The sequence below is a fragment of the Peromyscus californicus genome, unplaced genomic scaffold (assembly GCF_007827085.1).
Source record: "Peromyscus californicus insignis strain IS unplaced genomic scaffold, ASM782708v3 Scaffold_3__1_contigs__length_106647218, whole genome shotgun sequence".
In the NCBI taxonomy this organism is placed as follows: Eukaryota; Metazoa; Chordata; class Mammalia; order Rodentia; family Cricetidae; genus Peromyscus; species Peromyscus californicus.
Window position 1 is genome coordinate 89,171,484 of NW_026294551.1, and position 14,636 is coordinate 89,186,119.

Consider the following 14,636-nt stretch of genomic DNA (forward strand, 5'->3'; position numbering starts at 1 on the left):
CTGGCATCTGAGCACTCCAAGAAAAGCAGCTGGGGTTGAGCCCATTGATACGATGGTTGAAGTTACTGCTAACTCAGCAATGAGCAGTCACTTCCATGGTGAGTTGGGTATTATGGAGACAAGGAGAGACTAGAAGCAAGGCCTAGCATCATGGGGAAGATAGACCATTCACCCAGAAGACTGACTAGCCTGACATCATCAGTAGGTGAGGCTCATGGCTGAGTCAGAGGAATGGCCAAGAAGGATCCAGGACAGGACTTTGCAGCATCTCTGGTCACTATGGATTATCCTTAGTGCCATGATGCACCCCATTAAGCTGATTACACAGCAGGAGACTTTGGATCATCGTGGGTTGTTGGCTGAGCCCTGATCTATACTGGTGTAGTATGGGCCGTTAAGATAGAAAGAACTCTGCTGAGTGGTTAGACAAGAGGACACCTTGTAGAGGTCAAGAAGGGCACAGAAACCTCTGCAGGGACAGAAGCCACAGATCCAACAGCCTTGAGTCTCGAGTAGATGGGATGGCATACTGCTCTGGGCCTTGAGGACATAGCAATAACGGAAAAAAAAAAAAAAAAAAAAAAGACCTAGTGTGGGTATAGGTGCATAGTCTTACTCAGGAGGTTGAGACAGGAGGGTCACAAATTCAAAGTTGGCCTGGGCTAGAAAGTAAGTTCAAGGCCAGCATGATCAATAGGCTTTGTCTCAAAAAGTGGAGGGTTGAGACATGATGATGCCTTTAATCACAACAGTTGCACTAAAGCAGAGGCAGGCAGATTTCTCTAAGTTTGAAGTCAGCCAGGGCTAAAAAGTGAGATTTTTGTCGTAGGGTGATGGGCTGTGGAACAAACCTATTATTTCCAACACTTGGGAGGTAGAGACAGGAAGATCAGGGCCATCCTCAGTTTACATAGTGAGTTTGAGGACAACCCAAATCACATAAGACTTTGTCTCAATAAAAAACCAAAAAGGTATAGTTACAAAGGTGCATGCTGCAGATACCGTTCAGTGAGAGTGCTTACCTAGCACTGTGACACCCTAGATCTAGTGAGAAACTCAGCAGCTATTACAGAGTCAAAGATCTCCAATGGGTGAACACGTGCTTCGGCGTGACTGCAGCTCAGCCAGTCTGGTCTAAAACTCAGGTTTAAGTTTCTCTGACTTCCATGAGTGACATAGGACATAAGCCAGAACACCAACCTCATAGTGAATATCAATGGAGGTTCCTAGCTAATATTCCGTGCCGTGCTCCGGGTTTCTTCTGGGTTCCAAACTGCCAGGATGTTCAGGGCAGATATGTCTAGGCAGCTGCCATGGGTTCTAACCAGAAGTAAGGCTCCTTCCTGGGTTCACCAAAAGTGAGTGTTCCTCAGGGTAGTCAGGGAGGCCGGGTCAATTGAAATTTGCAGAGGCCAAGCTTCATTTATGCTGTTTTTGTTTGTTTGTTTGTTTGTTTTGAGACAGTTTCTCTGTGTAATAAATAGCCCTAGCTAGCTGTCCTGGAACTTGATTTGTAGACCAGGCTGGCCTCAAATTCAGAGATCCACCTGCCTCTGCCTCCAAGGTGCTGGGATTAAAAGCACTGTCACTGTGCCTGGCTGTTTATGCTGTTTTTAATGGATAACTGACCAACACTGGAAAGGTAAGAGCAACATCAGGAGCCAACTGGAGACAGATCTGCCTTGGAAAGGGAGTTCTACTTGCTGCAGGCTCAAGAGTTGGGAAGTCCCAACGACCACTCCCCCCCCCCCCCCCCCGTCAGAGGTGTAGTGAAGAGCCTGCTGGGGGTTATCACCTTCTGAAATTACCCTCCACATGGTAGGCCCCCACAAGAAATTCTTGGGAGGCTCTTTCTGGAATGTCTCTAACAACACATTTCAACCATGTGATCCTCTTCTACCATATCCCAAATGGGGAACTATCTTTCTGGGGTTCAGTGCCCTCAGATCTTCCACTGGAGGTTGACTAGACCATGCTTAACTGGAAATCAAGCTGAGGAGCCACCAGACTCTGGTGAGGTCCTCCTTGTTTCCAGCTTCTCCTAGAAACAGATGGGCCTTGCCGGTGTCAATCAAATGCCCGTGGTTAGAAGCTGGGTGGGAGGGCAGCCGGTGTGTGGCCTGCTGCTCTGATGACACCTTTTAGTACTTCCATAGTGCTGTCACTGACTACTGTGCCACCCCAGGCTTCAGTTCTTCAGCCCTTCAGATGGATTTCTGAGGCACGCTTGCCCTCTGGCTTTTGCCTACTCTCTTCCCTGCTTTGGAGTTCTGTGCTGGCCCCTCCTGGGGATGTCCCTCCTCGCACTCTCTACGGCTCGGAATATTTCACCCCTGACCGTACTACACTGCGACTCCTCTCAGATACAGGATGTGCAGCCCAGGGGTAAGTGCACTGTGCCCGAGATTTGTGATAATCACACCTATTCTTCCCCCTCTGCCCATCTGCCAATCTCAGCTGAAGCTTACTGTGCCCCACCCCCACCCCCGGGTTGTATTCAGGGCACAAGTCCTACCAGTTAAGGGGCTGTTGGAAGTCATTGGGACCTTGCTTTTAGAAATGACTCTCAGTAGAGATACTCACTTTAAGATTCAGACTCTGCCCAAGAAATAGCCCATCCTAGAGGAGCAATCCTGGGGCCTCAGGGTGGGTGCAACCTGATCAAGGCAGAAAACCAAGAGTCTCCCATGATTTGTACTTAAATGACCAATGTCACCTCCCTAGAAACCTGAGGGAAACAAAGGCCAGGCCCATAACCACCCCCACCCCACCACCCCTGTGTAGAAAGGAGCCGGCCTCTGTGTGCGGTAACAGCTTTAATCTGTTGTGGCTGACACATGGGACAGGATCCTGCTGGTCTCCCATCCTTCCATGCCCTGGAGGAAGAGCTACTTCTCAGGGAGCTGAAGCAGATGCTGTCTGTGAGCAAGTTGGTGATTGGTGTGTTTCCCAAGGTCTCCTGGAGACCTGTGTTTACAGTGAGCACTGCAGGGCAGACAGCAGAGACAGGCCAAGCCCTTGCACAGGACTTGGACCTGGGTACAGAAAGGCAGGGCTTCAGTATTGATATATTATACATATATATATATATATATATTTCATATGTATACACAGATAGTTTTCTCTCTGGAAAGTATTAAAAAATTGATCAACCTTCAATCTATAAAAAATACCTACTCTACATGATAGAAAAATCTCTCCTCCAAGTTTACACTGATTTACACACAAGGCTTTCCCCAAAATGTACAATACGAGGCAACATCTTAAACTGTAGTGTAGAAGGGGAGGCAGGTGGGGGATAGGCAGTGAAGGGATGCAGGGCAGCATGTGTGGGCACAAGCATATATACATTCACACTTGTGTGCACACTCATGCATGTACACACGCGCACGCGCGCACACACACACGCACACACACACACTCACACAGCCTATGGTGTGGTCTCACATGGTGTGCCCAGACTCCTGGCTAGTGCTCAGGCTCAGGCCCATGGACGCTGCACTCTGTGAGTGATGCAGGGGCAAGCAGCAAGTCTTCCTCGGCCTCTGGGTCTGTGTAGAGCCTTGTCCACCTACCCACCAGCAGAAGGACTCCTGGGGGACACCCAGGGATTTAAAGTCAAAAGCAGAGAAGGAAACTGTTCCGGAGGCCTAGACTATTGTCTGGGAAATGTCAACTTCTCCCAAGGCAGCAAAGCCAGCCTGAGGAGGGCGTGGGTCCAGGAGCCAGGGTAGGCCACACCTGAGGAGAAGCAGCACCTGCACCTGGGGTGTTCACCAGTCCAGGATGTGAGTTCCAATCAGCATGAGCTAGCTGCCCTAGCCCCCACAAGAGGACTGGAGCTGACGAGTTACTGTAGTGAGGATCTGGTCAAAGGATGGCTGTGTGGCTTGGAGGCCCTGGGTCCAAAGGTGGATGGAAGCCCATCTGGTGGGAGAAGGCCTGAGCAATGCAAGGGGAATAGGTGGCCCGTGGCTCCAGACCAGACCCCACATCTGCCATCTCTGCCTGCCTGTCTTTCCAGAATATCATGTCTATGTCCAACTTGTGGGTCCTCGGCTTGCATACCATGTGGGAATGGCCAAGCTTGGGTGGCACCATGTCAACATGAGTGAGAGGCCGCAACTGAGGTGAGGATTCATTTCTTCCCTAGCTTCTTAACAGGCTGCATAGCAGGAAGAGGGGTGTGCCAGAGAGTTATCGAGGGGCCCGTCCCAGCCTGAGAGACTACCCCACATATCTGCATTCTGCTGAGCAGACGCTTGTGGTGGGAGGTCCTGGCTTCGCGACACTCAGGGAGCCCAGCCTCACTCCTGTCTGCTGTGGCCTGCCCTTTCTTCCTTCCTGCTGCTCTCGGCAACCCTCATCTTTATTCTCCCAGTCCAGCTGCACGAGGGCCCCACACGCTAGGCTTGGTAAGCGGTAGGACCCGCTGGTCTTGGCTCGGCCACTCTGGGGCGCTGTGGAGTCTATAACCAGCCCAAACCGGGCTAAGATGTCCTACTTGACCTCTAGGATGGATGGGTTGGTCTCCAAGATGGCCACAATAATCCTGTCAATGTAGTCCTGCAGGCGGAAATTGATCTCCTCCTGCTTCTGGATTGCTTCCATGAGCTGCAGAACAGCAAAGGGTCAGTGCAGGGAGAGGAAGGGACCTGTGCAGAATAAACAGACCTAGGGGTATACAAAGGCAGAACAAGCTACCTCATCTCGGGAGACGGAGCTGATCTCTGCAGCCAGTGACTCAGAGAAGGACGTGGAGAAGAGGCTCTTGGCACCCTGGATGCTGAGGGTGATGATCTGCCCATTTAGTTCATCATTTTGCTCCTTCAGGTTGCGGTTGTCCTAGGGGACATGGCAATGTCACACTGGGCTACGCCCCTTGCTAGGACAAGGACCTGCCAGGAAGGACCCCAGCATGGTGCCCCCTCTCCTGCCAGCCTCCCAGGAGCCTCTGTGAGGAGGTGGAAAGGCAGAACACACCTGTTTGAGCCTGCGGACCTCCTGCTCGAGCTCGCTCTCCCGTGCACGGCTGTTGTACTCCTGCAGGCCCAGGCTGCTGCTGCGGCCCCGGCGCTGCTCCACCTCGAGTCTGAGGAGCTGCAGGTGTTCTAGCTGCTTGCGGAGGTCCTCGATGAGCTGTGGGACAACCACAAGGCGGGCTTCCGCTAGCTGGCCTGACCACCCTCTCCTGGGAGGGTGTTGACCTGTGTTCCAAGAGGCTGCTGCACACCAGTGCCCAGAGAGTCAGGAAACAAAAGGGTTTCCTGGCCTCCACCAGTTAGCAGGCAACATCAGACAAGATGGGAACATGGGGAGGGACAAATGGCCCTGCTCACCTCCTGAGTTGCTTCCTTGTCTCTCTGGAATTGGTGCCGCTCATGGCTCAGCCTGTCCCCCATCTTCCTCTTATTCTCTTGTTCTTCACTGAGCCGCTGTGTCAACTCTTCAATCTCATCCAGCATCTTCTGCTTCTCCTGCAAAAACAGACCCCAGTGTGGACAGGTAGTGGCACTGCTTTCCCAGTGTATACAGCCTAACTCAATGGCCTGTGCTCTAGACCATCGATCTCCTAGTTCAGTGACAGACACTGTCAGTCCATGGCAGGACTATGTCTGTGCTTTCCTGTTACCCCGCCAAAGCCGCCCTGCCTTGGAGCCAGAGGACCTTCATATGGCCAAGATCTAGCCTAGTATCTATGGAGTACTCCCGCTCGGCTCCTCCTCTGGTTTATAGGAGTCAGAGCCTAGGTAGGCTGGAAATATACTGGTTTCAGACCTTCCCAGAGGCACTCTGTGAGGGTGTCTGGAGGGGTGGCCTCTCAGTTAAAGACCGGAAGAGAAGTTAACAGTACTGTCTCTGCCTGTTGATGTACAAGACCATCTTCTCGTCAACTCAGACATGAGCAGATAGTGTAGGTCTGTGGGAGAGCGGAAAGGCTGGGTGGGGCCAAATGTCTAATGGCAGCTCTGTCACATTTGAGTACAGCAGGGCCCAGTGTTGCCAACCCCCCACTCCCACCCTTCCCTTCGGAAAGCCATGACCACATGCCCTGGTTCAATTCCAATCTATCTAGCAGAGGGTAGAGGACAGCATTTATTCTAGGCAGGGCTCTCCCCACAAGTGCCAGGCTAGCAGCTCACCTCCTCCAGGCGCTCGATGTTGGCCTTCAGACAAGGTGTGCAGGACCGTAGCTCACTGTTCTCCTCATCCAGCTGCTGCAACCTGGACACAAGAACAGGTTAGGACCTGCTCCCCCTCAAATGTACCTCCATGGGACAAGGCAGACCTAGCTCTAGAGGAATAAATACTCACTCACTGGGAGCTGTTGCATGACCCATGATAATCCCAAATACCATGGCCTGTCCATATTTCACCCCCCAGCCTTTCCTTTTGTTGTCTGTTTTTGTCTTTTGAGATAAGAGTATTACGAAGCCCACATTGGTCTCAACCTTCGTGTATAGACATGGAGGACCCGAACTCCTGATCCTCTAGCTTCTATCTCTTAAATGCTGGGAGTACAGGTATGCGTCACCTTGCACTGGCCATCATGGCTTTAAAGCGCTTTGGGTTTAAGAACTTTAGGTTTGTAGGAAAGCTGAAGACAGTGTAGAGTCTGCTTTGGTTTCCTCTGTCGCTTTCTTATTCATCACTGTGGCACATCACAACCTCTACTCAGCGGGGCTACACTATTAATCAACGCACACATTCCACCGACCCTACAATACCACACATAATCCTTATGTCTTTTATATTCCCTGGTCTGTCTGTCTCCCAGACTGGAATACTGTGGTAGTCTTGGACATATATTCTGAAAAATGTGCCTCCGACTAGTTTTTGGTGTTTAGACTTGGGGGGATGTGCTTACGGAAAGTTCTTCCATAGTGAGGTCCTTGTCACACTTCCCTGACACCCCACCGTCATGGGTCACTTGGTTATGCTGTGTCTGCTAGGTATGTATCTCTGCTGGTCCCTTAGTTTATACCCCAAGAGAGGGACCCCACACAAGCTCCTGGAGGGGTGCACGTAGACACTACTGGGTATTCCTCTGGGAGCAAGACTCTTGTCTTCTATCTCTAGGCTGACTCTGTGGCTGAGGACTCCTGCCCATATCATTTACACCTTGGCTATCCTCCCTTGGCTACACTCCAGTCACCACTGCTCTGGTCACTGGAAGCTCTTTCCATGGACCTCAGTGTCCCTTTGGCACAATTCTATCAGTGGGTAAGTGTGTATGGATATTTCCGCTCTCAGTTTCTCCTGGAGTGTGACTGGTAATGTACCAAACACCCGTGGTGTCAGTGCCAAGTGAACACAAAAGTAATTCTGCCAAATTCTCTTAAAATAAAAGTTGATATTTTGGGGGTGGGTAGGGAGATGAGGTCTCTGATTCCCAGGCTGAACCTGAATTTAATGCCCCAAACCCTCATGGCAGGAGAAACCCAGTTCCTACAAGTTGTCCTCTTGGCTTTCACGCTTGTACATGCACACACACACAAGCACACAATAAATTAATGGAACTGAAAAACTGAACAAGAAGTTTAAGCATCGTTCCATTTGAGTATCCCTTTGTCCTGCCCCTCCCGGGAGGACAGGCTTCCTGTGGCCTGCTCCGGAGCTTTGCTCACCTGGCCTGCAGGTTCTCGATCTCAATGCTCTTCTCACGCTCCATCTTACACAGGAGATCTTTCTGCCTCCTGGTCTCTTCCAGGACCCTCTCTTGGGCTCTGAGCTCCTGCTCCTTCAGCTGCTCTTCCAGGGCATTGGCTCTAAGGGCAAATGGGAGGAGACATGCGTATCTGTAAGGTTTACAAAGTATGTTCTGAGGCATTGTGCACTGACCAGGTAGCAGCTGTCCCAGGGAGGCCACTACAAACTCAGACCAGACTCAGGCCTGAAGAGAGAGCCAGAAAGTGTTGGGGTCTGAGGGCCATAGCAGTCTGTAGAAAGCAACTGTGATAGCAAGTCCATACTGCTGAGGCAAGTACAGACTTCAGTGGCAGCACAGTTAGACTGTGGTGATGCTTGAGGGTTAGACCAGCTGCTTGGTACACGTGGACCCTAAAGGCTGTGGTGGAGTTGCACCTAGAGAGGATCCCCTCTGCACTCGTCCCCTCCAGGATCATCTAAAGAAGAGCTCTGTTTAGGCTTGAGGCTCTGGCCTCTTCCCCAGCTTCCTGCAGAAGACAGGGATGGTCAGGGTTAATCCCTGAGAGAAGTACTGCCAGCCCCGCCCAGAGCTGTGAATAAAGCCATAGCCCTAGTGCGTCTACCTTAGCTCCTCTTTGGTGCATGAGAATGAAGACCAGTGAGGAGCACCAGACAGCAGAGGGGGTTTGTAGCACCCATGAAGAAACACATCATGCAGGTACTACAGTTTGGGAAGCCCCATGTCCGGTGCTATGAGGAAATAAGAGTGCTAGGGGAAGAAGAGATTAAAAAACAACTCTTAAAGCCAGGTGTGGAGGTGCACACCTTTAATCCCAGCAGAGGAAGGTGGATCCCTGAGTTCGAGGCCAGCCTCGTTTACAGAGCCAGTTCCAGGACAGCCAGGGATACACAGAGAAACCCTGTCTCAAAACAACATAAAAACAACTCTTAGAAATGAATGTCGGGAGGGTGTGGCTCAGAAATAGAGTGCCTGCTCAGCATAAACAAGACCCTGGGTTGACTCCAGTGAGGACAGAGTGATATACTAGATGATGAAAATGAAGAAAATTAAAGTTCAAGTGTATCTACTATGACCAAAAGAAGTTAAGGCTGATGAGAGAAGAGAGGCTACAACAGACAGAGACCGGCAAGTTGGCCTGGCAGGTAAAGGTGCTTGCCATCAAGCCAACTCCCGGAGTTTGAGCCCCCAGCCTCACGCACACTTCTCAGAGTTAAAGACTGAGGATCAATGCTCAGCACAGAAACCCTCTGAGAGCCACATGGAGACACCCAGGGAATGGGAAGAAGAGCAGCACAGGTTCCATCCTGGGAGGTCAGCCACATTCAGAGCACATCTCCAAGGGCGCCTGATCCCCTGGCCTCCACCTCCTAAGTGCTGGAATTTCGGGCCTACCATCCCAGACTTGGCTCCTTTTAGCTTCTTTTTTAAAGATTTAGTTTATGTGCATGTGTATTTTGCTTGCATATATGTCAGTGTGCCACAGGTGTGCCTTGTGCCCATGAGGCAAGATATGCTGGAGCTGGAGCTGTAGACAGTTGTGAGCTGCTGCGCAGGTGCTGGGAACTGAACTCAAGTCCTCCGCAAGGGGAGCAAACTCCGCGTCTCCAACTCCTTGATTTCTTTCCATTTCTTCTTCCATGCCCTTCTTCCATGCCCTTTTTTGAAACAGGGCATCACTCTGTGGCCTAGGTTGGCTTCGAACTTACCATATTCCTGCCTCTTCTCTTGCTCTATGCAGACAGCAGTGGTGCCTCATTTCTCCTTGCCTAGGGGAGGAGACCACGCAACTTGCCTTCCTGTTCAGTTTACTCTCTAGCTAAGCCACTTGAAAAGGCTCAGGTCTGCAGAGGCCATGCCCCTGCACAGGACCTCCGTTACCTGTTCCTCCAGGACAGCGCTCTGTCCTCAGCCCCATAGCCCCTACCTGCTGTCCTCTGAGGCCCTGGACAACCACGTAAGGCGCACTGACTCCATTTCCTCGTGTTACTGAAGGACGAAGGAGGGAGCAAGGGCCTCAAAGCAGGACCAATGCCAAGGCTGGACCGTGTCCCCCAGGGCAGCGGCTTCTTAGAGTAGTCATCAGAGGCTCCCAGACTATGAACTGGCTGCGGATGGACCGTGGGTCAGCTCCATGAAGAGTACCAAGTGCTTCAGAAAACTGACCTATAGCCTTTAATCCCAGCACTCAGGAGGCAGAGGCAGGTGAAGGATCTCTGTGAGCTCGAGGCTAGCCTGGTCTACAGAGTGAGTTCCAGGACAGCCAGGACTGTTTCACAGAGAAACCCTGTCTCAAAAAACCAAACCAAAGCAAACCAAAACAAAACACAAAAATGGAAAACTGCCCTATAAAGGCTCTGGGTGCAGTGACAGCCTCCCACTTTGTGGGTCTGTTTTGAACTTATACAGCACATGCTCCACTACTGAGCCACTCCCCACATGGGTTTATTTATTGTTTATTTTTTGAAAGATTTATTTCATTTTTATTTTATGTGGGTGTTTTGCCTGCAGGTATGTCTGTGCACCACGTGTGTGCAGTGTCTATGGAGGCCAGAAGAGGTGTTGGATCCCCTGGACTGGATTTACAGACAGTTGTGAGCTGCCATCTGAGTGCTGAGAATCAAACTTGGATCCTCTTAGCTGCTGAGCCATCTCTCCAACACCTGTGTGTGTGTGTGTGTGTGTGTGTGTGTGTGTGTGTACGCAAGTGCACATGCATGTTTCTGTTGTATATGCATGTCATCCTCAGGAACACTGCCCACTTCCTTTCATGCTCACTGAGTAGTCTACACTGGCTGGCCAGCAAGCCCCAAGGATCCTCCTGTTTCTACCTCCCCAGTGCTGAGATTACGAGTGTGTGCCCTCAAGCCTAGCATTTACATGGGATTGGGGATAAGACCCAGGTCCCCATGTTTGCCAGCACTTTACGGACTGAGCTGTCCCTAGTACCACTGCACATAGCTTAGGTTGGTCTTGCACACACTACAGCCAAGAATAACCTTGAACTCACGATCCTCTTACACTTCCCAAGTGTTTGGACTGTGCATCTCAATGCCCAGCTCTCCACTTTAAGCTGCACCTCCGCAACTGCTCCTGGTGGACAGAACTCTCTTGCTTCCATGCAGGCAAGTAGTACCCTCGCTCACTGTTCTGGGGCCCTACTGTCTATGTATTATAGCAGATAACTGCCAGGGTAGAGTGTTGAGGCCAGAGCCTCAGATCAACCTGCCATAGCTCTCTGGCTGTGCCTGGCACTCACCCAGCACCAGAACGGACGGATGGTACCAGGTAAGAACTAGTTCTCTGCGGGATCCTGCTCATCGGGTGAGAGTGATGCTGTGATGGCCATGGGCGGTGCCAGGCCCTAGCTACACTCACCTGTGCACCAGCTGGAGGTTCTCCTGCCTCAGCCTGCCATGCTGCTCCCCAGCTGCTGCACTCTCCTTCTCCAGCTCTGACACCCGTCTCTCCAGGAAGATAACCTAGGCAAAGAGATGAATGCTTGAGGAACAAGTAGAAAGAGGCAGAAGCTGTGTCCCCAAGGGGACGGCTGGGAGGCAGCATGGGGATGCCCATACCCACCTGCTAAGTGGGAGGCAGGCTCATCCTTAGAGACTATCTCATAAACCACAGGAGTGCAGCTGCAGAGGGTCACAGGCAACTCAACAGAACAAGGCAAGTGTCACTGGGAAACTCAGCCCTCCAGGGTACCAAGAGTGCCTTCTGGCTTGTGCATGGGACCATGAGGCTCACCCAGACACATATTCCCATGTGAGACTCCACTGCCAGCTAAAACACACGGAGGCGGCCCAGATGTCTGGGGACAGTAGGGACAAAAAGGGCCATGTCTCCATCTTTTCCTCCTTCGGGGGGAATGTACTTATAGTACATTATAGGAAGAGTGGAGACAAACAGAGGAAGGGTTCAGCCTCAGAACACAACCTAAGACCCTCAAGATGCTGAGGAGGGGAGATAGCTAAGGTGAGGCTGGGGCAGTGAGAGGTGAAGCATGGCCGAGAAGAGGCCTGGCGGGACCAGGAGCAGCCAAGGCAGGTTCAAGGGCGTGCCAAGACAAAGCAGGTACGGGAGAATGCAAGGCAGAGTACAGGACGGAGATCAGATGGCAGGGAAACCTAAGTGGAAATCCTCTGCATACAGTGTGAGGAAAGGCAGGTGGACAGGGAAGTGAGTTATGGACAGAGGAAGTGAAGGCGGCTGTAAGATGGGGTGAGGTAAGGTAGAGGGAAAGAAGGCAAGGCCAGGCACAGATGCCTGGCAGGCACAGGAGGAACCAGGAAGGGTTCTGCTGCCACCCTTACTAGTCTCAGACTGGCCCTTAGCAAAGAGGTATGACCACAGTAAGGCTCCAGGCCAGGCTGTGGCAATGTACAAAAGGCAAGCCCATGGCAGAGTTCTCTCCCTGTGCAGTTCAAAAGGAGACTGTCCTCCAGGGCTCATGTATTTGAAGAGCCGGTGTGATAGCCATTCTTGTTTGTTAGCTGGCTACATCGGAAATGGACTAAAACCCAAGCCGCTGAGTACACAGACCTGTGAGTCCCAGCCTAGGAGGGTGTCAGCAGTTAAAGTCAGGGCTTTAAATGTGAAAGAGTGAGATCCTGTACCTTGGGATGGGGAGGTGTGGGAGGACCCCATTGGAGCTGAGGACTTTGAACCCTCAGGTTCTCAAGAGTTTATCTCACCCGAGGAAGTATTCTCCCCACCCTCAGCAGAAGATGTACTCCCACCCCAACACCCCGAAATAATGCCTTTTATGCCTTTGACTGAAGAAATTAATCCTTCATTGTCTGCTAAGCCAGCAGTGACTTTGTCTGAAGGAGATGCCAGGCAACACAATACTGATGTCCCTCATGGCCGACCAACAGTTGCCTCTGGACCTATAACCAGACTTAAGGCTAAGCAGGCTCCTAGAGAGGAGACAGGAAGTGCAGTCCAGGAGGAGGTGCACTACACTACTAAAGAGCTTAATGAGTTTGCTAGCTCATTCAAGCAGAAGTCTGGGGAATACGTGTGGGAATGGATTTCAAGGGTGTGGGATAACGGTGGAAGGAACATAAAACTAGATCAGGCTGAGTTCACTGATATGGACCAACTGAGTGGAGATTCTAGATTTAATATGGGAGCTTGCACAGTTTAAAAAGTGTCAAAAGTTTGAGTGGTTGGCTGAAGCATTTGTCAAAAGACGGACTACTGAAAAGGAGCTGGAGATGCCTGATATCCCTTGGCTTAGTGTTGATGAAGGCGTTTTTCAGACTCAAGGAAATGGAAATGCTAGAGTGGGTATGCTATGTAAAACCTAATTCTCCACAATGGGGAGGCCCAGAAGACATGGCCTTCACTGTCTAAGCTGCAAAATGGTGAGAGGGTCCCACACGTCTGAAGACGTTTGTTGCCACCCTTTTCCTTGTGCCAGACCTTAGCTTGGAAGAATTAGCTACCGTGGGTTTAACTGGGCCCGGAAGTGGCAAGGCCAGGTGGCAGCATGGAATTGCCAAAGGCAAGGAGATCTAGTTATTGTAATGGTCAGCACAAAGTAACTTTTATGGCGGCATGACTCACATACGGACCTTTGGTGCTGGCTAATCAGTCCTGGTGTTTCCAGGCATGAAGTAGATAAGAAGTCTACTGCATTTCTGTTTGATCTGAACAAGCAGAAACATTCTCAAATGAAAGAAAGGCTGCACTGGAACATGGCAAAGGGAATCTCAGCCTGTGAACCAGTTTCCAGACTTGAGCCAGTTTGTAGACCCAGAACCTCTTGAATGAAGGGATGGCCAGGTTCCCCTGAGGAAGGAACTTGACAAATATCTAAGAGTTTCACTGTTAGCCTTTCTCCAATCCTTCCCAGAGGGACCTGAGGCCTTTTACAAGGGCAACTGTACACTGGGGGAAAGTAACAATCAGACTTCCTAGAATTTATTGGATACTGGATCTGAATTGACGCTGATTCTGGGAGGCCTCCAAGAAACACTGTGGCCCTCCAGTTAAAGGAGGGGCTTATGGAGGTCAGGTGACTAACGGAGTTTTTCTAAAGTCTGACTCACACAGGTGCAGGAGGTCCCCGAACACATCCTGTGGTTATTATCATGTGATCCAGCAGACCCTGATGCCCTTAACAGGCTAAGAAATGAAGAGCTGTGTTAGGAGAGGTGATTGATCCAGATTACCAAGGGGAAATTGGATTCTTCTCCACAGTGGAGGTCACAAAGATTATATGTGGGGTGTAGGCGATTCTTTAGGGTGACTGTCTCTTGGGGCTACCATGTCCTATGATTAATGTCAATGGGAAGCTACAACAGCCTAATCCAGGCAGGATGACAAAGGGCACAGACCCTCCAGGAATGAAGGTATGGGTCAATCCTCCAGAAAAAGAGCCAAGACCTGTTGAAGTTGCTTACTGAGGGTGGAAGAAATACAGAATGGGTAGTTGGGGAAGATAGTTATAAAGACCAGCTAAGGGTATGTGACCAGTTATAGAAACAAGGATTATAATTAACATTAGTGTTTCTGTCCTATTTTGTTAAGAATGTAGTTATACAGATATTTATGCTTTCTTTCTTCAATTTCTTTACCATGAAATATAACATCAGCCGGGAAGTGGTGACACATGCCTTTAATACCAGCACTCGGGAGGCAGGCGGATCTCTGAGTTCGAGGCCAACCTGGTCTACAAAGCAAGTTCCAGGACAGCCAAGACTGTCACACAGAGAAACCCTGTCTTGGGTGGGAGAGGGGAAGGATGTCTCTCAAGGGATATTGCAACCTATTTGAGACTGTATGTGGGATAGTTATATCATGTTAGGCATAATTATGACCTGGTTATTTTCATCTAGAAATTAAGCATAACATGAGGAAATATGATTATATATTGACAAGGGGTGAACTTGTGATGGCTTTTCTTGGTTGTCAACTTGATCACTGCCCGGCTAGGGCTTTTTTCTTTTCTTTC

General features: G+C 50.5%; 1 protein-coding gene across 2 annotated transcripts in view; it reads right to left on the reverse strand.

Annotated features, from left to right (window-relative positions):
* Window positions 1-2,799: 2,799 nt before the first annotated feature.
* Window positions 2,800-14,636, reverse strand: part of Rab11fip3 (RAB11 family interacting protein 3) — an 85,512-nt gene continuing 73,675 nt past the window's right edge. For both annotated transcript variants that reach the window (XM_052758803.1, XM_052758802.1), the window contains 7 exons: window positions 11,048-11,151; window positions 7,629-7,769; window positions 6,144-6,225; window positions 5,340-5,477; window positions 4,984-5,139; window positions 4,705-4,845; window positions 2,800-4,614 (listed from right to left, as the gene is read on the reverse strand). In XM_052758803.1, the coding sequence (XP_052614763.1) occupies window positions 4,501-4,614; window positions 4,705-4,845; window positions 4,984-5,139; window positions 5,340-5,477; window positions 6,144-6,225; window positions 7,629-7,769; window positions 11,048-11,151 (876 nt within the window). In that variant the 3' untranslated portion in view covers window positions 2,800-4,500. The remainder of the gene's footprint in view (window positions 4,615-4,704; window positions 4,846-4,983; window positions 5,140-5,339; window positions 5,478-6,143; window positions 6,226-7,628; window positions 7,770-11,047; window positions 11,152-14,636) is intronic.